The 26,822-nt window shown below is 39.4% G+C and overlaps 1 protein-coding gene across 3 annotated transcripts in view; it reads left to right on the top strand.

Annotated features, from left to right (window-relative positions):
- Positions 1 to 26,822, top strand: part of inpp4b (inositol polyphosphate-4-phosphatase type II B) — a 180,557-nt gene that overhangs the window by 117,264 nt on the left and 36,471 nt on the right. For all 3 annotated transcript variants that reach the window (XM_059342057.1, XM_059342047.1, XM_059342066.1), the window contains 3 exons: positions 7,999 to 8,103; positions 15,861 to 15,969; positions 26,604 to 26,787. In XM_059342057.1, coding sequence (XP_059198040.1) covers positions 7,999 to 8,103; positions 15,861 to 15,969; positions 26,604 to 26,787 — 398 coding nt within the window. The remainder of the gene's footprint in view (positions 1 to 7,998; positions 8,104 to 15,860; positions 15,970 to 26,603; positions 26,788 to 26,822) is intronic.

Raw genomic sequence — 26,822 nt, 5'->3', positions numbered from 1 at the left:
CCATGTGTTACCATTAATTCTTGTAGACAACTTGTTGTTTTTTCATGCCTGCACAGTGAATAGACAAAAACAAAGCAAATGGAGGCTTTACAACAGGTTTAACAGCAGAAAACTATATTAAAACATCCATTTCAAATTATCACACAACTTGTGCAGTATAACACAAACACATGCATTTTTTATTACCTAAATCTTCATGTTTTCAATACTTTCGCCAATAATGGCTCAGGCTTGCACAGGTGCCCAACTCCTCCAGACTGGCACAGACTCACAGCGCAGGTTTACTGTTTTTGGCGATCAGTTTAAAGCTACCGGGCAGATCAGCGACAGTCTAAGTCTACATGACATTAATGTGGCGCGCCTGGTCTACAACCAGCCAAAAAGGTCACATGTCACACCGCTGCTCATTGAGCTCCACTGGCTACCTGTTGCAGCCCGCATCAAATTAACCCATTGAAGCCTGGAAAGCGGATACGTCGTTTTGTAGTATTTGTATAAGCTCTCAAATACTTTTTGAATTTCATTTCTATCTGCTACAGAGGCTGAAAAATCTATTATTTAGTAGAAGGGTTGACACTTCTGTTGAATTTCCAGAGAAACTTCAGGTTTTAGGGGCTTATTTTAAAATCGCCCAGAGGTTTTACTGGCGTTTTAGGCGTCAATGGGTTAAAATCTCTAATGCTGGCCTACAAAGTTGTCTCCGGTACTGCTCCTACCTACCTGAATGCCCTGATTCAGACATATGCTACCTCACGACCGTTGCGCTCTTCCAATGAACGGCGCCTGGCTCTGCCCCCCGTTGGTCCAAGACAATCCAGACTCTTTGCATTTCTTGTTCCCCGCTGGTGGAACACACTACCAGTTCCAACCAGAGCAGGGGCGTCCCTCTCTACCTTTAAATAACTCCTGAAGACCTTCAGCTCTTCAGAGAGCATCTTCCCTCCTAGCACCACACAATAATTCTACTTCTTAAAGAATTGTCACCAGCACTTATTGATGCACTAATAGCTCTTTTTTTTTTTTTAATACTTTATTGCAAGGCTTCTTACTTTCACAAACAAAATGAGTCATTTCGTTGTCTTTACAATATTGTACCTTGCATTTTTTTCCCACCTTTTTTTCAAGGTATATATTCACAAAGTAAATAACAAAAACATAGGGTAAACAGACAAACATATATACAAGGCAAACTGGTATTCCCCAAATGAGGATCTCTAAGAAAAGAAATAAACTAATGACACAAAACAAAACAAAAACAAAACACATCACTCACTAATAGCTCTTATTGCACTATACCTTGATTGTTTGTTTTTATTCTTCCTGTAAGTCGCTTTGGATAAAAGCGTCTGCTAAATGACTAAATGTAAAAAATTTAAATGTAATCCACCATTATACCTGATGCCACCAGCTAGCCTTTGTAACAATACTGGAATTTCTAACTTTGGTGCATTACCTTGAAAAATATTTTTGCCAAAATGACCACCCACCATAAAGCAGAAAAAAAGAAGAAGAAGAAGCAACCTTGGTGCTCTTGTCAGTCAGTCAGTCAGTCAGACAGCACTGACAGCAGAGAGTGAAAGGTGCATGGCAAGGTAGGTTCGAAAACTAGGTCAGAAACTATCAATCAAATTTTGTAGTCTATGTGTAGACACATGGCCCAGCGGCAATGTGGAAACCACAGGAACCCCCCACAAATCCCAATTCAACCCCTGTATGTATTTACACACATCAACACTTTTAAGCGATGTAACAATATGATACATACCATAAAAGTATATGATGGTTATTTAAAAATGTCCACCATAAAAGAGTGAACTGAAGTCTGCAAATTTTTCAAGCTTAAAGCCACAAATTTCTGTCATATTTCATGGAAATGCCTCGGCCTTTGAATAACAATCACAAATTATAGGGAGACATCAAAAGACAGAATGCCCCCTCAGTGGTCTGTGGACAATTTGTGAGTCAAATGTAGGTTTTTCTTATTTTTCTGCTATTTCTAACCCTTTAAAAAAAAAAAAAAAAAAGAACAAAAAAGTAAAAACAAAGGTGGAGAAACTGCTGGTAGAGGATGAAGAGAAAACAGTTCACTGGGAGGTTGAGGTAGAGTTCCCATGTTCAGGTTCAATTTGATCATTTTTTAATGACGAGCTGACCGCAGCATACACTTTAGATACTCTAATAACTGTATTCCATTCATAAATGAATCATCCCTACTTTCATTGTTTACCAGTTGGCGAATTAAAGGCGAAGACATAATCCTGTTAACTTGGTGTTTGTTGGACCTCCAATATTCCCTTCACTCCTCCGCACAAAACTGTCAGTCACTCTTAGACGCCACTTATGGGATAACTTCAGCTTAAGGTGCAGAGCTACGTATTGTAGATTAAGGCTCATACCTTACTTTCTCTCTTTAATATCTGTATTAGAACAGTAGTCTCTGCAGTCTGTTGCCTCAAGGTAAAGATGTTCAGCTGTGGAGTGCACAGAAATTTTCTACTAAAGACAACATGAAAAAATAGTGATGATAAAAAAAAAAACTTAGAATAATGATTAAAATGTTAAAAGACAAAAAAATCGTCCATCATGACTCACTTGTCCAATTCACATTTCTCTCAGGCAAATGCCACTGCTCACCCAGTGTCATGCCACTTGAAAATATAGTTTGATATTATATTTAAAATGTTAGTTTGTTTTTGACTGTTGAGCTTTATTTGTTTATCTCTGTCACCATAGCAACCTAGAGCTAGTGCATTCTGGGAATCAGGAGGTAGTGGCTGCCATATGCAGTGATCAGCTACAGACGTGTGACCTCTCAGTTGTCAGCTTCGCCTTCTTCGCCTTTCTTTCTTTCCTTTCTTTGCTAAAGCAACGTTTGTAGGTTTTCTTCAGCGTGTAACATTGAGTCGTTACTCATTTTGAATTTTGTTGTTGATTGAGACAGCTAAGATGTTGATTAGCTTGTGCGAGGCCCAGTTAGCTTTGTTAGTTCTATGGTGTATATCATATGCTATGCTGTTATATTAGCCAAGTGTGCTTTCTACACTGATATTGTTTATGAGGTTTGTTTAATAATACAAGCATTTTACTGTATTGTTTCACAAATGTCTCAAGTAAACTTCACGGAGATAACAAAGCTGTGTCCTGGAGTTTCTTGGGAGTGTTGAGCTGAGTGGAACATAGTTCATAACACCCAGCGTGTGTCTAATCCTGCTCTATGTCTACAACATATCTAACTGTGGATTGATTAAAAAAGCCTGCTGTGTTCTCAGCGCCACAGCACTATGAAGATGAAACCCTTAACATGCTCCAGACCTACACTGATCTGACAGACCTCACTTACAAGCTCTGTCGCTGTAGTCTGTGATTTTGTTTTTCTTCTTCCCAGCGTGTCCTCAGGCATCCAGGCAGATAGTAAAAGCATAGGATATAAGTGGACTCATCTTCTGAAGGATTCAAATGATTACAGGGAAGTAAAGGAGCAAAGAAACGACAGAAAAGATTAAAAGAAGAGATAGAGGCCAGATGTTGGTCAGCATTGCTGGCATACAGCCTGTCTGTCACATAGCCAGCCCACCTGGGCAAACAGATGGGAATCTGATATTGCTAATTCATCTAACCTACAACGGTCACTAGCTCGATTAGCTTGGTCCCCAGAGCTCTACGGCAGACAGTGAGAGCCCACTGAGCAGGGATGGTGGCTCAGCCATTGACTTGAATGCTAGTCTTTGGAAACAGCTCACAGAAATGTGTTGAAGTACGCGGAGGAGACCAGAGGTATTATTTTTGGGTGAAGACGCTTGCACAAACAGTGTATAGGCAGTGGTGGTTCTACACAGGGGCCTACAGGGGCCACTGCCCCTGTGAAGAAGCCCTTGGCCCCTGCTGTGACCCCTGTGTCAAATTAAAAATTAAAATGATCTATTTATAACGATGAACAACAGAACAATTCTTACCTATTTTCTGTTCAAACAATATCTCATTGTACACTAAATGAACCCAGACTGTGTCTATTGTATAATAGTTTAATTGTGCAATAAAAGCTTTCAAAATAAAAGAAAGTAAATGTGCACAAAAATTAGAAATGTCATTGTCGTACAAAAATAGTTATTATTGTTGCTAAGTCTCATTGTTTCAATCAGTGTATTTGGATCTTCCAAATATACTTAAATTAGATTTTTAAATAAGCTAAAATAAAGGGTTTGAATGCTTAAATATAATCTTTGCCATTTTTAAATGTGCCCCTCTGATTAAACACTGGCCCCTGCTTGGCCCCCACAGTAAAACTGGTCTAGAACCGCCACTGTGTATAGGTCAAGATTTTTTATTAGCCACGCTCGTGGTTTTAGATGGCAATATTGGTCTGTGAACTGAAATATTGGATGGGATTTATCATTATTTACAGACATTCATGGTCCCCAGAGGATGAACCCTATTGACTTTTACTCCTATCACCACCATGAGATCTGTAGCAACACTAAACAGGCTTGAGTGAAGGACTAAAAATTCTGCTACTGTTTCAAGTATTAAGGTGAAGCAGAGTGTTGTCCTCTGCTAAAATACCAAAGACTAAATATCCACACTATCCAGCTCTTCTATCTGACATCTGCCCTCAATCTTCTTTGTTCTCACTTTTTTCTTTCCTGTTCATTAATTACTCTTGGGGCAACAGACCACTCTGCAATCAAGGCTTCAGTGATACAGGCACTTTAATATGTTTACACAGAATCTAGATCAGAAAATGTGTTACCTGCCACAGATTTTTACCATCATTTGACAGGTTGGCGCAACATGAAAACAAATCCAGTGCAATTCCATTACTTTATATAATACTGAACTGCTGACCCACTCAAGCTGAAATGTGTTACCTCAGAAATGGATAACACTTATGACTCAGCTGGAGCCGACAGCGATACAACTTATTATTTTCAAGCACCGAAAAATCAATCATATCTTCTTCCTAAGGTGATCACAGATTTGCTGCTACTTATCAAAGTGCAAATGTAAACAGATGGCATTTCTAACCACTAAATGTACAATCTGTTGAGTAAATATAGAAAAGACCAAAACATAAGCTCCAGATGTACAGCCTGCAATAGTAACGGCCAGATATATTAAGGTGACACATTCTGCTGTGATTAACACATTTGCTGTTTTAATCAAGGAGAGAAAATAAAACAAGAAAAACTGTGGATGTCATGATAAGCCAAAGTCTATGTCAGAAAATCAGACAATTCAAGGAAAATATGTCACCCCAGTGGAAACACGAGTTATCTATGTGACAGCTAATTATATATATCGTAAAATAAAGTAAAGAAAACAGTGAAGATTGCCACTGTGGTGTTATAAAACTATATGAGCAGCAGAGAGTGCAAAGTTGTGTGCAGTATGTTATACTGTAGCTAGTCAAACATGTCCGATAGGCCTTAAGCAGTTCACTTATAATGAAAATGAACAGATGGAACTCCTTAAGCACATGTCTTTGCATATTTACTCACTGCCATGACACTAATTTACAGTATTTGTTGTGTTATAATTCAGATTAATCACTGATATTGAGGCACCATCAGTGTCTTCAGTGACCTAATAATAGCTGGAAAACACGTAACTTGCACAACAGCATTTTTTTTACTGGTTTTGGAATTTAAGCTTAATTCTTTGAATCGGAATTTCAAAGTAAATTGTCTTTAAAGAGGATTTAATTAAAGGTTTCGAAGCCAAACTAGATTAAGAAGCTTTGCTGATATGAGTATTCTCTGTTCCCCTTTTTGGTGTTCTGCACCTGTTTGGAACACCTTCACTTTGACTTACCTCTGCTGGTAAACATCACAACATTTCTTAATTGCCTCTGTTCCTGGATTGTTCTTGAAAGTCTTGCCTTCATCTCAAAGAGGCTCATCAACCCTATTTACATATTTGAGATATGAGCAGCCAACATGGAGTGTCAGATTGTGTTTTTGAGCTTAAGTATAAGCCACGAACAAAGAGTATCGTTAGTCAAAAAAATTTTATTGGAATTTTCAGCGAAGTGGTGGCGGCAAGGGGCTTGAAATCCTGTGCTTAAAGGATTACACTGCTCATTAGAGGATATTATAAGCAGTTGATTGAGAATGAGTTACTTTTAAGATGCTTGTTGATCTCTAATTGATACATTCTCTATCTATTATACATAGACATTTGTTCTTGCATTGGCATTTAAAAGTGGAATGGTTTGGATGGAGGGTTAACATAATTTAATTGTGACGCCATGATAAACAAAGAATAATTTGTTGTTGACTGTTTAAATAGTGTTGTAATAGTTGTAATAGTGTGTAATCTGTGATTCAATTATGCCTTCTTTGGGGAAAATGGTTCGGTAAATTAGGCTATACTAATTTGAAACTTTGTTTGTGCTGTTCTTTGTTTTTGGCTATTCTGAAAAAAACATGCCTATTAAACGCCATTCACTGAGGACAAATAAAAATAGTCATGAGATTTCATGCATTTTACTTTGAATATTGTGACCATGGGTTGTAAAAAATCTCCACACTCTCACAATGTTAAATTGAATCTGCACTGCGGCTACTTCTACAAGCTCTAATTTAAATGGATTTTAAATTGGTGCTATGTAGTCCCTTTTGTTCCTCATTTGTTCATTGAATAGATCTTAAGTTATTCAATTACATAAATGTTTTCTTTTCATTGGAAAATCAAACAACATTTGAACATCAGTCCAATTTATTATCTAACGTTTGCTCATCTGTTTCTGTGTCTGTGTGCCTCACTTTGTAAGCACATAAACAAGGTAATAAAAAGAAAAGCCATCTGAAGCACACTGGCTGAAATAATGTGCTGAATTTGTACCTTTAAGGGTACTGAGACGTGTCACTGGGGCCATACCCTCTAAGGTAGCTTTTGTACCATTGACATTGCACTAAAAAAAAAACTTGTTCCCAGAACGTAATAAAATTATGGAAATAATTTCCACCTAAATAAAATGCTTAAATTTCACGAGAAACAATTTTGTTGAGTGAACAAAATGTAAATATGTTGGGTCAACATGATGCATTTGCGTTACTGTTACTTATTACCAGGGGTCAGTCCAACTAGATTTGTAAGGGTAATTGTAACATACTAACGTAATTTTATCGGGCCATTTAAACTTGTATGATATCATTAAGAGATATTTAATTGAATGGGGTAGTTACAACTACTTTTTAAATTGGTCCAGTACATTAATTAATTGTGATGAGCCAACAAAACAAAGCTAGGTTGAAGTGGTTTAGCCTAAAAGATTACCTTTATCATATGAAAATGAACATAATAGTAATTATTCATTTATTCACCCTATATAACCCCAGCTGGTGTCAAGTTTAGAAAAGAAAAACACAAATCAAATTGGGTTGTTTTAACATAAATTATTCTAGTAAATTTAAAATTGTTGCATTTTATGCTTAAACTACATGTTTTAAAATTGTTCAACCACAAAACATAATTGTATATAGTAGAAGCTACATGTTAGACTAAGGATAAGGTAACAGACACCCAGTTTGCTTTTTTTGAGTGTGGCTTTTTGGCCCTCAAAAAGCTACCTTGTGGTCCAATAGTTGTCCCTATTAGAATTAGGGGTACAGTATGATTTAATTTCTGTCATCCAAGGTATAATTAACTTTAATGTACCCCCAAGGAGTAATTATTAAACCTCTTCTAACTATGTGTACTTTTTCAAGGGCCAAAAAGGTACGTACAGTTTGTTCCCAAGCCTTGTCAAGGGTACAACAGCTGCACCTGCCCCAAGACAAGCTGTTTTACCCCTTGAGGTACAAATTTAGCACATTATTTCTGACGGTGCTGTCATGTTGGACAGATCGTAGTACAGCTGTAGCAGGCGTTATGGGCTTTTTATAACACAAGGAGCTTTCATAGGGATGGGTTTTTTTATCTTTGAAACATCCATCAACTCAGTTATATTTCATAACAATGTGACATAAGCTCGTGTCTCTGTTTTTTTGTTTTTTTTAGGTCGTTCATTCAAGCCAAGCTGCTGCAAAGCCCAGAAGTCTCTGGAGTTCATCCCGATAAACTTGCACACCCAGAGGATGAGGGTGACATGCCCCAGAAAAACAGGTACGACTCTACTGATATAGACTTCTGTTAGACCTATTATTATACACCTTACACTTACACCTGGTGGAGGTGTGTCTAATGTTCACTCTCTGTTAGCTCTGTTTTTGGTGCCTACCAACTTCTCATGGAAATATCTGGCTCTTAGGCCCCGTTTACACGAGGACGCTTGCGGGTAAAAACGACAAAATACTTTAGCAGAAGTGCCTTTCGTTTAGACGGTGACGGCGTTTTGGGGGCTTAAAAACGCAAAAATCTGAAACCACCTTCCAAGTGGAAAAGTTAAATCCGCTCCGCCGTAGCGTGTCCGTCTACACTGCCAAGACGCAAAACTCTGCTCAGATCTGCTCACGTCACGTATGTGTTTACAACACATACATGCTCCAGTACAGGAAAATAAACAAACGTGGGATTATTTCCATGCGTCGGACCTTCAAGCTGCTCTGGCAGCTCTAATAAACTTACAGGAGTCTTTCCACCAAATGTACAGGATATGTACAGATAGTATTAGTGAACAGAGAAGGATCTGTAATTACCTCTATCACATTTTGGATGCAGCAATTCGTCGGAGGCGAGCCAGACGGCTGTGAACGAGACCTGGGAGATCTAGTGATGGTGGATTATTTTGTGGAAGGAGTAGCTGATGAAAATACGTGGCGTGAAAACTTCTGCAAGCCCAAAGATGCTCTTATCGCTTTAAGTGATGCCGCCTGGCTGCATACAATCAAATTTCACACACTTTTGCGTCACCGTATGCACGCAGATTTCCTCCTGAAAATGCTCGTCTAAATGCGGAATAAAAAGTGAAGACGCAACGCCACTTTTGCGTCTTCTGTTCAGACTGTCCTCGTGTAAACGTAGCCTTAGTTAAGTTCACTTACTGTCTGCTGTTTGGTGCTGAGCAGGTAGTGTTCAATGGCTTTTTGGAGATTATTTACCAACAGCTGCCAACTTAAACAGCTTCAGAGTGAACCATAACAGTAAAATATCTGGCCAAATAGTTAAACAAAGAGCTGGTTATAAAACTCTGAATGGAGCTGCAGATTCATGTGATAATTCTCTGAAGGTTCATCGAATACAAGTGCCTTTCACATTATTTATGTTGATGTGTATATATAGAAAAATGTGAAATAGAACAAAATGATTGGCTGAGGTGCATGTGGCTATCATTAGCTGTTGGTTCAGAATAAACAGCACTATTTGTTGTGTGTATGTGGGTGTTTGTGTAGGTGCACTGCTGTCCATAGTATTCTACTGGAGCAGAGGAGATCAATAGAGAGAACACGTCCCTTAGTTTAGTGCTTTCTGTGGTTGTAAAAATAACTTTTGGACCCAATTTCATTCCCTAAACTGTAGCAATCCAGAGACTAAAGGGAGAAAAAGAAAGAGAGACACCGTCTGAGCCAGCTGTTTGTATGTGCCTCCCACTGATGATTTTAACAGAGAATTTTTCATAAATTCAAAAAGTATTAAATGCTTTGATATGCTTGCTATGTTCTAATGCGAGTGCTCTGATTTAAACAAAGGTATTCTTTGATTTTGAAACAGTAGCCTTATGCTGTTGTTATTTAGCCTTTCAGAGGCCGTAGATTCACAGTCTGCTATGATGTTTTATTCAGTCACACTAAGGAGATCGAGTGAAAGCATATGGATTATTTTTTTTACATTTGTATTAATAGTATTATAAATAGATTATATAATAGAAGCCAAAATAGACTATATAGCATGATTTATTGTGAACAACCAAGCACTTCTTTGAAAAATCTGATATTTCAACAAGTTCTCCAACGTAAACGACAGAGGAGGATGTGCGTCAATACCACAAATTATCGAGGGGCACGGTGGCGCAGGTAGCGCCCTCGCCTCACAGCTAGAGGGTCATGGGTTCGATTCCCGCCAGGACGCAGTGGGCGTTGGAGGCGTGTCCCCACCTCCATGTCTCCAGCGCCCGCAAGGCTTCTGTGTGGAGTTTGCATGTTCTCCCTTGTCCCCCGAGGTTCTCCTTACAGGCCTCCCACAAAAACATGATGAAAAACAATGATCCTGGTTGCTATCGTGCCTCCCTCTGGTTGGTCGGGGCGGCTGATGGGAGGGAGAGGAACCGGTGGGAATAACGTGATCCTCCCACTCCAAAACCACTGATCTAGGTTTAGGGCAAAAAACTTCTGGTAAGGCGTTATAAAAGACAGTTTAAACAGTAAATAAATGTACGTAAATGCCAGAAATGAAGTAGATACAAGGGTCACGTGACTGCCGCAATTTACATAAAAAACGTAAAACTTTCACACGGGACAGTGTAAAAACTGCCCTTTTAAACTTTAAAACGCTTGGCTGGCAATCACTATTACGTCAGCAAGATGGTGGCAGGAGGACAGGCTGGACATTAAGCCTCCCCATATAACCTGAATAGAATGATCATTTGACTCATAACCACACTATCTGACACTGTTGATTCGACAGTTGCGGTTCAGATCGATTCATTCAGGGTCATTATAAGGTTCTGCGCTCGTCACCAACTGTGGTTTTTCTATGCCTGACTTCTCCATCTGTCGGAGATACTCAGAGGGCTCAGACAGGGCGGTTCTAGGTCATCACCCTGGTTGAAAGGTTAGAATTAACTTGGCCCGAGAAAGACAGACAAAACACTAATTAAGCCCTTTGCGTTGTTCCTGAAAAAAAAGACTGGCCTGTCTCCTCCACCGCTGCTCGCTGGCTGGCAGAGCCTGTTATTGCCCTGGAACTGTCTCAGCATATTAGGGCGACTAACTGCTGCCTCTCTACCTGTGCGTGGGCTCCATTTCAGCTTGTACACTTGATGATTGATGGGAAGTTGAAGACAGACAAAACCTTGACATAAACTGTGGTTCTTTCAGTGAAGACATCAGGGATGACAGATAAAATAAGTAAAAATCATCACACAACCCTAAAACTGTCTCGTACTGTCGAGGCAGAAAAGGGGGGAAATCAAGATAAAACGAGCCTTAGAGGAGTTTGTCAATTGATTGATAGACACTCTGATAATTACCCTCAGTGGGGCCAATTCACACCTTGACTCGATTCCAGGCAGTGGGGCTTTAGCTGATGTGCGTGCGTGTGTGTGTGTAAACTCCACTCTGCTCACCACAGTAAGACCTGGACTACCTGCAGGATAACACAGCTCCCAGCGGCTTCATGTCGTTAATTAAGAAATCTGGGTTAAAGCATTGATTTAAAATAGCTGACTGCAAAAACCTTGATTAAAAAAAGAAGATATGCGTCAAGCAAATCAAGTAAATCCCTTTAAAAATACATCAAACTCCGTCCACGCAATGTTTTATTGAATAGGCATTAATGCCTAAGCTGTCTCCTCTGCCCTTATTCTCACCTTAGACATACTGCACATCATCTCACATCAAAGTCAGTTACAATAACTGTCTATGGATTCATGAACAGAGACATCACTTGGCATGCATTGTGCAGAAAATCATTCAAATGTGAGTTTGACGTGCATGCTGTGTGGCTGTCATTTCTCATACTGGATAATTTTTCTTTTGAACGATGACTGTTTTCCATAGACATACTTATAACGTTTGAGTATATTTATAGCAACAGAAACAGAATGACATCAACATGCAAGTAGTATTGTTTGTAATGTAGATTATGTAATAACACAACTATCTGCAGGGAATTATGATGCATCTTACTTTAGATAACACAATTACAGACTTTAAATACATTTTAATTTTGATAAATATAGGATAGCGTTAATCTAATTAGATTGCAAGTGTATTATTGTCTTTTATCACTGTCTCTTCTTTTTAAACACATCTAAATAAATGGTTAATGGTATTGAAAGGCAGTGCTGTGGCAGAAAGCTGTTTTTTTTAACTGACATCTTTCTAAAAAAAATGTTGTTATATTAACCCCTTTACAATCTGACAGCCAACTGGCAGGCCCTGCCAAGCTGTAGTGGGCTACAATGAAAATACTTGTATCATGGTGCCAACACAACATCTTGTTGTGAAGGGGCTAAATAACGCTCCAAAGTTAGTCTATTTCATGCAGTTTTGGGCCTAAACCATGCAGGTTTTCTCATGCAGTAGAAATGCATGATTTGCGCCTATTCTTAAATGCTCCATTTGAATATTTCTTGTCTTGGAATTGCATAAATTGGTTATGAGATTTATGAGACATAAGCTTGTTTGAGAATGGCCATCATACCTCCATCATGTTCAAAGTTATTTTACCTTCATTTTACCAGGAAGTCCCTTGAGATTGAAATCTCTTTTTTCAACTGAGACCTGGCCAAGATTGGTTGCCAGTTACAGATTAAAATGACAGTGACAATGCATGGCAACATATAAGAAAAACAGCAGAAAAGAAAAATTGGCAATACACACATTATACATACAAGAAGGTAGTGAATCCAACTCAGGGAAAACAAGTGCAACTTTCAGTTACATGGACCGTTTAGATTGCTTTAAATTTTCGCAGGGATAATAGGTTTGTAAAATGAAACACAGTCCGCAGATTATTCCAACAACATGGGGCAAAGTAGGAGAAGGCTTTGAATGACTAGAACAACTTGATACACAGCTGCATCTCAAATGAAGTAATCAGATTTTGCAGTCTTTACATGATGCATAACAGTTTTATGTGAGATCTACCCCAACCCTCTTTAAAGAAAATGGGCTTAATAATAATAAGGGGTTAAAGGAAGAAAATATGGAGGTGTCCAGGTGGCATCGCGGTTAAGACGCATTGCAAAAGTGCAACATCCCCATTTGATCTTTGTTGCACGTCATTTACCCTGTTTGTCTCTCTCCATCTATGTTCCCTGTCATTTAAGCAATAATGGTAAAAAATGCACACAAAAAATGCATCTTTAACGACACCACAAAATGCACATGCAGCATTCAAATGGACTAAACTTGACTTCAGTGGTTGTCTTATGTGAGGCAGAAATTAAAGCCTCCACTAACCATTCACAAGAAGTACAAAATTGCCATTCAGTGTGAATATCAGGCTTTCGTCTTGTTTTCATTTACTGCAAAAACCTTGTTTGGTAGTGAATTGCTATTAAATTGCAAATTTTGTTCGATTTGAAAAAGAAAAAGACATGGAATAAATGCTTGCAATCAGTCAGGCACTGGGAATAATGCAACCGGCTTCGTAATGGAGCTGAGTCTCAGTTTCCAACTGTAGTCAATTGTTCTATTGTTCCATTTGATTTTCTGAAGTGATGCATTTCCTTGAGTTTGGCTATGCAATCCACTCAGCTACACTGAACCATTCATTTTCATTTTGTCTATTGATCATCTTGCAAGAAAAGGAAATCGCAGGGAAAAAAACACTTTGAGCTCAAAACAGTTTCCATTTGTTTTGCTGAGAACGGCTGTCTTCTGTCTTCAAAATGACAAGTGCAAAAAATTTTCCAGCCAAAAAGCTCAGCTTGGCAAAGCTGAACTGAAAGCATTGTTCAGCACTCATTTGGGTCAGAAAAGATCTTTTGTCATTGTTAAACAGGATTGTGGAATGGGTTAAGTATGAATTATAACCACTCATCCTTACTGCCACAATCAATTGCCTCCTTTACAGAGCAACTGTCCTCTCAGTCCTTAAACAGCTTGTTCTGTTGTTGGTATATTGAGAAAAAGGATGGTAGGGACTGGAAGACCAGGAAAATCAAGCAAAAATTGGTCATTGTGCTTGATGTTCTGAATCCTGCCATTGTATTTCAGTGTACTTCTGCTATGGGGGAACCAATTAAAGGAACTTGGACATCCAAAAACTCCAGGGGCCAAACGTGGCGTACAGGGAGTCTCATGGCCAGGCACAGGATAATTAACAGAAGAAGCAGTGGGTAGTGGCGAAGCCCCCCACATCAAACCACTATTGGTTTATTGTGCTGTTGTTAGGGCACGGGAGGCTGTTGGCCACGCTGTCATTCACGTCTCTGTGGCAACACTGTGTCATTAATTTCTGCTTTCAGTGATTTTTCAAGCAGTGGTATCCTACGGTCGGAGCTGTGCACTGTTGCTTTTCCGGAGGTGTTCATTAACTGACCTGGCAAAAAAACCACACCAGAATATTCACCCCATTAAACCCCAGTCCACCCCTTCTCCCTCCTCCCTTTTTTCCCCTGATTTAATTGTCAGCCTCATCCATTACTCATTCAAAACAAGGCCTGTTGTAAGCACCTCTGTGCCCGCCTAGCCGTCTGTGAAGTGTTTATTTACTTGTGACGGCGGTGTGCAAATTGGAATAAAGCGCTGTGACATTGGCCGTCCTTCTGGTTCAACGTGGGACCAACGCTACATTAAGACCAAAAGATGGCCAGGGAAAAATGGCTAGTAATAGAGTGATATAGACACAATATTAATCAACTTAAAATATGTACACCTAAAAGGAACTATAGTGGCAGAGTGCAGAATAATGCTGTGCCTTTTATTTGTGCATAAATATGATGTATCTGCAGGTTTTAAAATATTGTGTGTATTAGAAAAGGAACTCCAACATCTAACGTTGACATTTTAATGGGAACTACAATTAAAATGAATGTATGTATGTCTGTCCTTTGATTTTCTTGACAACTGCTCAATCCAATCAAATTCACACTTGGTGAGTGGGTAGCTGATGATCAAGTGCAGTGTTGAGTTTAAGTTATTGAGATCTACAGACAAATTTGTTCATAGAGTGTTATATACACACACTGTGTAATGTATAAGTGTATTTGATTCAGTTCAAAGTACCTGATCAGTAGTCCACGCGTGTTTCCAAACATTTCAGGTGCATGCTTATAACAGGTTGCTATGACAGTGTTGGTTCTTCAGTTCTACAATGTAATTTGGCAGATGCTTTTATCCAAAACACTGTACATTTGAGAGTTAATGCAACACAAGCAAAGATGAAGTCAAAAGACAACACATGAGTAAGTGCCATGGGTTAAGTTGGAGTCCATTAGGATGTAAGTGCTATCAGGCAGTGCATACGGACAGTGCAAATAGTGCTTTTCTTTTCTTTTTTCCAAATGGTCGAAGTGAGATGAACAGGCTAAAAAACTTTATTTTATTCTTGACTTATTATAGATGTTGAACTTTGGGGACATAATATGCAGTCGATAAAAGATAATCACAATTTATGACATCACATCTTGAAATGTTATAAATCTTATTGTGAGTTGAATATCATGATTATATCATATTTTGGGGCGCCTGGTGATTCCCAGGCCTAGTGCTGGCTACAGCTCGCTCTCACTCGCTCTCTACAGTACATGCATGAAGAAAGAGAGAACAGAGAGTTTACATTGTAGCAAGCTCAACATTTCAAGCATCAACGATGTAACAGAATTGCTCTGGCATCGCTGGGGGCACAACATTGTCATAGCAGGTGTGTTGCTCAGGGAAGTGCAGTGTCGAGTGTGAAGATGTTTGCATGAGCAGTTCTTGAGAAAGCTGCAAGAAACAATATTGTTCCAAGCAGTCACGTTTTGAACGGGCACTGTACTAGATATTCATAAATACTGACACCTCCTCATTTGGCATCACTAACCGTTGATATAACACTTATTAGAGGTATTGCTTAGAGGATATTTTTGCAAGATTCTGACTCAAAATGAAGTTGAAAAATGTTAAATTGAAAGCACACTTTGACGGGGTAATTTATTCCTTTTGAATCTCATTTGTCTAAACTCAAGGTCCTTCAGTGCTAATGTTTCAAAGGTGCTGTATTATACATGTCAGTATTTTAAATCCCATCAACTCTGTTTTCTCTCTTTACAGATGCGTTCTATGACATTGTCACTGTTGGTGCTCCTGCAGCCCATTTCCAAGGGTTCAAATGTGGTGGCATGCAGCGTCTCCTTAGCAGATATGAAGGAGAGAAAAAGAGGTAGGAAAGAAAAGAAAACACATTGCAAACCTGAACACCATCCATGGTGTTTAGAGGGGGCATGGGTGATTTAATACGGGACACATGCTGTGGTACAAACAGGCTTTTATTGACAAAAGAATTTAACTTGGGAATAATTGATAGTGGCAGACAAATTTGTCGCTGGCCTATGGACTTGATTTTCCAAGCCCCATACAGTTACTTACAGCCAAGCCATGCTGAATTTAGACTGGAACTGCCTCCGACAGCTCAATTTGACTTTAGGCAACAGAGATGATGTAAAGGTTTGTCGAGTCAGAAGTTCCTCTGTGCTGGTTCTTTTCCCTGGCAAGCATTTTTTTTCTCCATCCTGAAGTTGTATGTTAACTTGTCACTGAAGAGCCACACATTTTTCTACAACTTCCCAGCTGCCAGCTGGAGCTCGCTCTGAAAAACCACTTGAATTAAAAACCAAATGATGGGACCAAGTTTTTATTTAACGAATGAGGAAATTTCTCATCTGAGGTAATGACTGGTGCTAATATTGTTACTACAAAAAGTACAAGATGTGTAGAGTGCAATTGAACAGAAATCCATCAATCTCAGAACCCATCGGCCATCGGTCTGGAGACGATTTATTCCTCTGAGCTATTATTTCTTGGGTTCCGCTGTAACCGGAGACTTTCTCCTCCACTTGCTGGTCATTCGTTTGAAGTCCAATTAGCAACTTGAGATGTGAGAATGGTGTTAAGAGACGATATTCAGCCCACCAAATTCTGTTTTTGGCTTCTTAATTGCTGTGGTTATATTTGATCAACTCCTGTGAATTTTTCAAATGCAGTTTCAATATCCAACATTTGATCACACAAGTCGAATGGTTCTTCACACAATACACAAACATTGATACTATTTCTATGTGTTTCATGTCCAGATGACAAAAAAGTTAATCCATATAAACAGATATTTGCATATAATGCAGATACAATTTTTAAAATGCTAAGTCTTTAGACCCCAGGGTCTTTAGACATAGTCATTAGACGATAGCTGATGGTTTTCGAGATTGGATTTCAGCCAACATATTTCTCTCTTTTCCTCTTCACGTGGACTGTTTACCTGCATGCAACCAAAGCCTGCTCAAATGTGACAGGTTAAACTAGAACACTTCCAACAGTAAATTAATTTTCTGTTGCCTACAGATTCTGCACTCATATGTGGATATCTATTCAGAGAGATTAGCAATCCATAATCAATGACTGCCAGATGAGTCTACAATAAGCAGCGTCAAAATCAATCATGATTCCTGCTAAATATTTCACAAGAAGTGAGTCCTATACCTGAAACAATATGAATAAACTCTGAGTGATATACTGGCTTTGCTCAAACCAGACATATTTCTGATTTGGTCTCACACAAGGAGTCTCTCGGATTGAGTTTTATGTTAGATTGCATTCAGTCTGTGGCTGTGTACCAGCTCTCTGCTCGATTGCTTGATGGGGAAAATATGTCTTGTGTGTTTCTTTTACTGACTGAAACCGCTGGCTCCACAAACACTCAAGGTTGACTGGATAAAATGAGACCACGATACTATGATTGTGTTATACATACACAGATACAAAGATAAATGTACACGCACATACAATGACTGAAAGTGCACCTTGGGGGGAACATATCCGTATGACTTCCTCAAACCTGAGATCAGCAGTATCCTGTAAATTTTGCTGTCTCTGCCCTTTAGATGCAGGATGGAGGTATATGTCACTGGAGTTCAGTATGTGGTCACTTGAGTGATGCCAGAAGAAATGAAGGGTGATTTTTCCCAAAGCTCCCCATAGAGCGCAAAGTCATTACAGACCGTGCCAGATCCAATTAGTTACAGGGTTTGCAGCTCAAGAAAGAGGGGAAGAAATGGAAGAGGGAGAAGGGCTGAGGTGTGGGTATGAAATGGATAAGTTGATGGGAAAATAGTTGGGGGTGCTGTGCTGATAATAAAAAATAATGAAAGGACTTCTTTACGCTAAAGTGCACAAGTGAATTTGCTGAAGATGGTCAGTTTTATCTGCTAGCATGAACTATGATAAGGTTAGCATATTTTCGTGAATCCACTGAAGTGAAATCATTTTCTTTGAACGAGAGATTAGACTTCAGAAAGAATTCTCCGGGGAGACAGAGCTTTTTGTTTCATATTTGACTTAGCTAATGACTCACTGTAGCTTAAATTTTCCAATTTTCCGCCTGGCTAACTGACTACGGCCTGCTCTGGGCCTTATCCATGTTTGACCTGGAATGCAGTCATTTGTCAGTCATCGTCAGAAATAGGAATAAACTCAGTTTTCTGTGTGATTTTGCAGTGGCCATTGTAATAGAGGTGTGTGTTTACTTTAAATGAGAAACATTCATTATTTCATGCTTTAATTTTCTTTTATTATGCATGCACTAAAAGCCTGACCAAATATTTAGCATGGGGTCACCTGATGAGTATTTCTTTGAGTTTTGTGTGAAAGTGAAGTGCTGTACTTGTGTGCAAGTCAAGTTGAGAGTCACTTAATTGCACGTTGCAAGTCAGCCTATCGGAGCAGAGCAAAGCTACATGTGTGCGTGCACATGCAGGCTCTTATTATACTTCTACCAATGTGTGCCCTCCTTTCAGAACCAGCCTTTTGTAATCACATTTGATTAAAAAGGGAACAATCGGCAAGATGTGAGACTTGGCTATTCAATGTGATATTAATTCATCAAAGAGAAGATGGAAAGAGGTGTTACCAGGAGGGCAATAAAAGAGCTATCCGTCTTTGTTCCCTGGACACTAGAAGAGAGGAAGGGGGGTTCTTCCCAGATCCATTAAAAACCTGCAATGGCCAAACTTGGCAATGACCAGAGTATGCAATGTAGTTTGTCTCTCAGGATGGGCCAGGAAAGAGTTTAATCAATAACTACACTTAGTATTCCTCCAGAAACCTTGCACATGTACACACAGGGCAAGAGCATTTATCTTTCATTAATGCATGCAGTCCCACTTAAATGGCTGTTTTAAAAGTCACTGGATTTTTATCCGTTTTTAATTGAACCCTATAGACATAGCTGTGGATTTGCTGAGGTGGTCTAATCTTTCATTAACAGCCTCCTCTGAATTATTCAGCTAATCTGAATAACGATGCAACACACTCTTTTTGGAGACAAGTTTTATGGGATCTGAACATTGCCAAATTTTTAACAACCTCCACTGATGATGTCTGTGTTTTTATTGCACATGTATGGAAGTGAGAGATATGCCGCTTTTTTTGTATAATGTCAGACAGGCTCCTATTTATGAGGTCACCCGTACTTAGTTGGTGCAGAAGCCATGCAGAAGTGCTCCTCTCTACATGTGTCTCTGATTTCTGTCCACTGTAACAGAAGGAAGCACTGTCATTTTGCCAGGCCCCCTGGTCAAGCTGAACTGCTGGATGACACATTTCTGGGACACAGATAGTGGTTGAAACTACATTTCACAGTCTCTGGGGGCCAATGTTCAGATTTAATGTGACTAGCAGCATGTTGTCCAACAAAATAACTTCCTCCTAGGATTACTGTGTGTGTGTGTTTCAGAGACAGGACATTGGCAGAGGCTGGGACTCCATGCTGATGGACAGCAGCTTGTTAGTTCTTTGCCTGCTCTGGAGTTAGCCATCTCCAGGTTCTGTGGGTGATGGTGCTGGCAGTATGTTTGAGGCATATCTGGTTTCAGATCAGGGTTTCTAGTTTGTGTCTGAACTGAGGAAAGCTTTGGATGTTACTCTGAGAACCGATGTGAAATCAGTGCCCAGTGGATGATTCAACAACAGATGGAGTTTGGCAGTTAAAAGAAGCTGGTTTTAGATCAGATCTTTCAGCAAGTATCTATAGCAGACTATATTTTTACTGTGTGGTGGTGTCCTGGTGTAAGAACCGTGATTACAGCGTGCTGTCTAAATGACGAAGGAGGCTTTGGCAGTCACCTGGAGTGCTGCAGGGCGCTCTGCTGACGTAGCTGCATTTTACTCCTGCTGGCTGTCAGCAGCAGGCCACAAGCTCTTCATTAATTTCCCCTCCACTATTAATTAGCCATGCGCTGGAGATGCTGGCTTAATTAGGCCGCTGGGCCCAGCGGTTTTCTCCCTCTCATTACTGTTATAACAAATTCCCATTGATCATTTAGGAAAACCAAGGAGGAAGTTCATCCTGGACACACTGCTGGTTTTAGTAATCTGTTAGTAGACCGGAGTGTCCTCTTAAAGTTTACCTGATGGAGCGTTGCACTACTAATGTGTGAACTCATGATCGGGTCCTTTTTCCTGGAGATCCAGAGCTGTTTTTCTGTGTAAAAAATAAATTAATTTCTTAAGACCAAGGGCGATATTTTCATAAGTCAAAGTGTAGGTTCGAAGCGCAGTCAAGTGCACTTTGCATTTTGTGCAGAGGGAGTGGCAGCGCACCTTCTGTATTTTCATGGCTGGAGGCGCATGACACACCCAGGGTGCACATGGAAATGAAGTGGGATTAAAAAAAATCCATTATCATACATTATAACAGAGTGAGTAGGGGTACGGCAGCAATTCTTTCTAAAAGGATTGCTCTCCTCACAATGACGTCCGGTCAGCATGCGATGAGGTCTGGAGGAGCTTCACCTAAGAGGAAACTAATATTCTCTCACAGGAGGTGATGATCTCTGTATTAATTGATTAATACATCCTTTTTTATACAGATTTATGATTTGATGCACAGTGCTGATCTGCCTCTCGAAATAAACAGGTTCTCAGCTTTACACCATCTATTATTGACCTGTTATCTCCCCCTAAACATTCACTGCCCCCCACTCCCAATTCTCTATAAAGGGGGATATAATCACTATGGGCCTAATTATGAATAAGCCTTCATATAATTTAAACTGGCAAATTATGTAAACATTCATCCCACATACGGTTGTCACTAAGAGGAAATTAGCTGTAGACACAAAACCATTTTTTCTATCAGGCTGTAAAACATTTATTTCTGCAGTAAATTTGAGCATTTTAACATCTGAGTCCATTGGAGCCCGCCTCAAGTGGCCATTCAAGAGAACTACAATTGGCCTTAAACCAGGAATGACTGTAATGAAACTTTATGTGAGCCACAAATACAGTACTAGTGGAGTTTTTTATAACAAAGTCTCAAGCTTTTTTCTTCCACGCTTTTCTTGTCATACCATTTAACCAGCACAGTTATACGACCAGTCATGATTCTGCTCAACACTTGCACATCATGCTGTTCATCACAGCCACAGGTCAACCTTTACTGCATGTGTCTCCACTGTGCACTGCACTGCATAGATTGGTAAGCTGTGCTGATCTGTCACATGTAATTGAAGTTTGACAAAGTGGGTCACACAAATTAAGGACTTCAGAGGAAAAGCAAACCTGCCACTTTCAGATTGCTTTATACTGAGTTAATCAGTTAAGAGCAAATTACTTACATACAAACAGGCTGTTCTGGTTGAGAAATACTGAGAAAAATCTAATATGAAAATTTACTCTGGATCCTGGAATTACTTCCGAAATTGGGATATGACTGTTGCAATTAAATGTGTCTGCAGGCCAGAAAAACATGAATAAATAGAGTTTGTGTGTGACAAAAATATCACAAAACTCAGGTGCACCATGTGCAGTGCATTGTTGATGACAAGCAGGCAGGTGGCTGTAAGTGTGTTGGTCACTATAAGGATCTAATATAATATATATAAGTCCTGATTAATAATTTATGGGGACTGTGTAATTCAATTTTGCACAGTCTGCACAAATAGGCCTATTTCATCTACAGTATTTGTAGCTCCTATGTGAGATCATTTAACTGAAATACAATTTTAAAATCCTGCAAGTCTGCATACATGTAGGGGGTTTCTAACATGCAAGAAAGTTTCACTTATCTTGATGTCACACTGTTGCACAGTAAAATTGATCTTGTGCATCATTATGTTTAAAATCACAAACAACAAACCTCTATACTGAAGACTCTCTTCAGGGGGGAAAACAAGAAAACCAGTTCACTTTAACTGTTCTGTACTGCATGTATGGAATTTAATGAGTCTCTTAGGCCTGTAGTCAACACATAAATATTCATATATAGCATGCAGACTTGAAAGTTTACATAGTTGCTGGACAAATGGCTCCCATTCACACTATGAATATCAATGAACAATCATGTGTGCTTTGTTGTTACTGTTAAGAATCTGCAAACGTAAACGCCAAGTACAAACAGACACTTTTTATTTTCAAAGGAGTTTCCACTTTCTTTGTGATCTTTACAGATAATTTAATACTACAAGGCAAAAGCATACAATTGATATGAAAACGCTAGAAAATAGTCTGATAAAATAGCAGCTAACTTAAAAGATTTTTTTCCAGATTGCAACATGAAATAGGTCTACCATCAAACAAACGGTAAATAACAAGTTCTTCTGGGAGCTCCTTTAAAATAAAGTAAAGGATTTGTGAAGAAGGAGGCCTTTTATGAGTTCAAGTGTGCTGTGAGTCAGCTCCAGGCTAAGTCTCGCCTAGGTAAGACCTAGACAGGTGGGAGGATTTTTTGCTGTTGTGTTTATTTTCTAAAATAGCATGCACTCCAATGACACCACAAACTATAGATTCATACATAACCCTAGGGTTCAATCGCCACCTACATATTCAACAGAAGATAACTATTATAAGTTCCACAAAGGCAGTGTTTTTTACAGGACTGTGCATTTTTAATGCCCACCCTCTGTTTTATTGGCAGTATGTTTTAAAAACTTGGCACACAGCTCACACAAATTACATCAGGGCTGGAAAGCATACCCCAAGGCATGAAATGACAATCAAATCCTCACGTGCAACATCCCCTTTGGCCTTTCATCAAGTTTGCATTCTCAGATTTATGCTGTTTTACCTATTCATGGTTTGCCATCTTGGTTCGACACATTTGAGCGAACAGCAATGCTGATGAGGCAATTAAAGTTCCTTGCCTTAGCCAGCCTTAGAGGGGATCAATTCTGTTGTCTAGCATCAGGTGGCAGGTCCCAACTTTCATTATTGCCTGCATAGGCTCCCTAATGGGATTGGATTTGTACTTATGAGTCAACAGAGCTGTTATTGAATCTCAGTCGCTGAAGCAATTGTCCTCTTCCAACAACTTTCTACTTTGCCTCTTTTCTGGAGTATCTGTATTGTTGCAGTCCTTCGGGATTTTTTTTTTTCCTCTTTAGTTCTGCATAATGTAATAAGACGAATGTAAGCTCGCAGGGGATGAAAAGGGTTTATAGACTTTACTTTGTTGCAGTAGATTATTCAATTACGGTCTTCTCTGTGGCTGAAATCGTAGCATTTGAAGGTAAGGTTGTGGAAGTGGGGGTAACCGAACATGGTGGTGCTCTGTGTGGCTGAGTGTTTCCCACTGTTTGCCCTGTGTGTGTCTCTCGTTCTCTCTCACTTAGTGATTCCTTTGATTAGCCTTGAGCTTGTGGGTGGTAGTCCTCCAGGGAGCTCATTAGCCGTAATGACAAGGCCACGATTTTAAAGTTAGCCAGTCAAAGACGTAGTTAGTGGCTTGTACCTACTATGCCTAATTTCTTAAGGCCTTCAGATTTTCACACTTATTGATAAATCAGGTAGTGCTGTTCCACACAGGATGACTTCTAAAGAAGCACTCTTTCCCTCGCTGAAAATATTAGGAGCGCTGCAGAGAATACTGTATTATGCCAGCCCTTTGTATGTGCCCCTCCCTTCCTCCCTTGCTCTCCCTCTCTCTGTATCTCTCTTATGTCAATTATGCCTTAGGATCTGGCTCTGGGGTCTGGCCTACATAGAGGCTTGCAGAGCTGACTCTAAACTAGCTGGGAGGGTTGCAAATGACTGCCTCGCTCCACGCTACATCTGATGGCAGGAAGTCAGCGGAAACTCATTGAAAGTCACTGGAACTTTACCCGAGGAGAATGTTTGATTGGAGTGATTTGCCCTGAATCTAGGAACTGACAAAAAGGTGTTTTTGTCTGAGATTAAATAGCTCCCTAGAAATGAAGAAGGGATTAATTATTCATAAAGCGAAAATGGGTTGACATTGGACTGCAGGTCCAATTTGACAGTTCAGGCCGAGTACCTGGAAAGTGTTGCTGCTGTACATTTTCCAGGCAGCAGAAGTAGACTCATAATAATGAAATGAGCTCAGAATATTAGTGTGCCATAACACAGTGTTTATTGAGAATAAAAACATACTCCTTCTATGTTTGTCATTGCTTGACCTCAAAACAAAGACGTGCCATTTGACATTGTAAAGTGATGATCAACCACTCTTTTTGATCGGATGAGAAAAAATAAACTTGGTGTGTTTTCTTTTCTACTGTTGTTGGATTACAACAAGAGTTATACTTACAGTTACACGTCCTCAAGCTCCAGAGCCATCCTGGGTTTAATTTTCTCTCTGTAGTCAGTGGCTGATTTACACCTGTGATGCAAGGTAAATACAATTAGATGCAATTGATAGCTGTTAGGAAAGGTTGTGCTTGTTATTCACAGCAGGGTGCTCAGGCTTAATGTAGGTTTACGTTGGTGCAGGTTAGAGCTTCTACAGCTAAGTGAACACAACAACTATGTGTGGTGCATCACATACTCCACAACAACCATGGGCAAGTAAACTAATGTATTGAATTATATTTAATCTGTACAATACCAGCAATGCTATTTTAAAATACATTCAATCAATATTGCAAATACAACCCTGATTCCCATTCCCATTGTGTAAAATGGAAACAAAAACAAAATTTACGAATGTAAATAGTCTACTTAAGTTTTGAATTGAATTAATGTTAAAGGATTAGCAAATGATAGCACTGTTGATAGCACTGTTTAATTTTTTTTTGTTTTAGACAGTGTATTCTATTTGCTATTTGATTTTAGTTGTTTGCTATTTTTGTAGGCACTTTATAAATAGAATTATGAAAATGATAAAAATGCTATTTTACATGAAGAGTCCTTGTTAGAGATGCTGGGCATGGTCCAAAACCGTGATCGTACGAGCTAGACCAGGGGTGTCAAACTCAAATACACAATGGGCCAAAATTTAAAACTTGAATAAATTGCGGGCCAACATTGAACAAATAAACCTTTTAATATATACCAAACATGTTTTGCTTTAACATTAAATATGGAACCAGCAACGCTTATAAACATACAATATATAACTAAATAGTGCAGACATGCAAAATCAAATTTCAAATAAAAAACATCAACAATCAATCTACTTTCTTGCTCCTTTCAGTTATGTCCATGTCCTTGTACTTGTCGTGGTGTTTTGTTTCAAAGTGTCGTCTAATGTTGTACTCCGTAGTTATAGCCACGTTGGCTCCACATACAAGACAAACCGGTCTGTCTTTTACATATGTAAACAGATATTCTGCCTCCCACCTGTCCAAAAAGCTCCTGTTTTCTGCCTTTCTTTTCGCCATTTTTGGGAATGGGTAGCTCGGAGACAGCTCTAGCTTGAGGTTGCTATGACGACTGTCACAGAGGAGCGCATTTCTGGGTCCTGTCCTGATTGACGTGCCAAAACAACAGCAGGGCATTGTGGGATTTGTAGTATTAGCGGTAAATGCGCCGTATAATACCGGCGGGTCAGCTTTTGTAGTACAGTTATTATCGGGCCAAATTTGGCCCGCGGGCCAGAGTTTGACACCCCTGAGCTAGACAGTGAATGAAGAGAAGGGGCAGGATCAAAAAGAACAAAGCCGTGAATCAGAGGAATAATACGTTATTTTCTGAATATTTGACAGCTGCATTGCTGAATTTTGTGTGAATGCAGAGCTTCATCCTGTCTGTGGCCACCACACACTTCTAGAGGGGCATGGGTGTTGTTGATGATGATTTTTATTGTCTGAGTCTATACATTGTTTCTTTTAAGGATAATCCTGCATGTTACCCTTTAATTCACATGTTGGCTTTTTTGTGTCAATGTTGATCTTGAAGCAGGTCGACCAGTAAAAGCTGCAGTGTAGCTTCTTTGATATCAAGTACTGTCTCTTCCTCCTCTGCTAGTTCTGGCAAATTCAAGTGGACACAATGAAAACCAGCAGCACTTACCTAAACAAACATGTGATTTCTTTCTGTCCAGTAATGTATGTCTACAATCTCATTACAAGCCAGTTTTTTTTTTACTCAATATTTGGGCTACTTCCACACTGTTAAAACAACTTTGTAGAAATTACAGTAAAACACTGTCAAATTGCATCAGAAATAGGTTGTCAAATTAAACATTGTACATCACCGTAGTGAATACTTTTAATTACTGTAAATCAAAGAATATCATAAAACTTTAAATTCAACTGCCATAAACTGTAGAAAACACACAGTTTTAGTGTAAAAATATAACATTTTGATGTAAAATTAATGGAGAAATACCATGATGACACAATTATCCTAAAAGTAATGGGATTATTCAGTATAAATTACAGTTTTTGCTGATATTTACATTTACATACGCTCACTGTATTTTTTACAGTGAAGTTCTGGAAACCAAAGCTGCCGGTATTTTACCGTAAATTAAACAAGTTTTTTTTTTTACAGTGCATATCTACTATGTCATATGACTGGTCCATGCAGCGACTGTCAGATTTAACCTGATGTGTTTTTTTTCCACAGCTTCAGTACTGCCTACCAGTGTATCTACTACTCCCCAGAGCACACAGCCAAAGCTCAGGAGGTACTCAGCACCATGAGCCTCCTCCAGCCCCTCATCACAAGCTTAGCGGACCAACTCCTCCAGGCCGCCCAGGAGCACTCTTCCCCTGGTCTGAGGGATGCACTCAAGAACCTTTCTGACAAGGTGAGGCAGCCCGCAAACCCTCCACCCACCCTCAC

The sequence above is a fragment of the Centropristis striata genome, chromosome 1 (genome assembly GCF_030273125.1).
Source record: "Centropristis striata isolate RG_2023a ecotype Rhode Island chromosome 1, C.striata_1.0, whole genome shotgun sequence".
Lineage (NCBI taxonomy): Eukaryota > Metazoa > Chordata > Actinopteri > Perciformes > Serranidae > Centropristis > Centropristis striata.
Note: the sequence above shows the minus strand (reverse complement) of the source record. Positions and strands in the feature narration are given on the sequence as shown.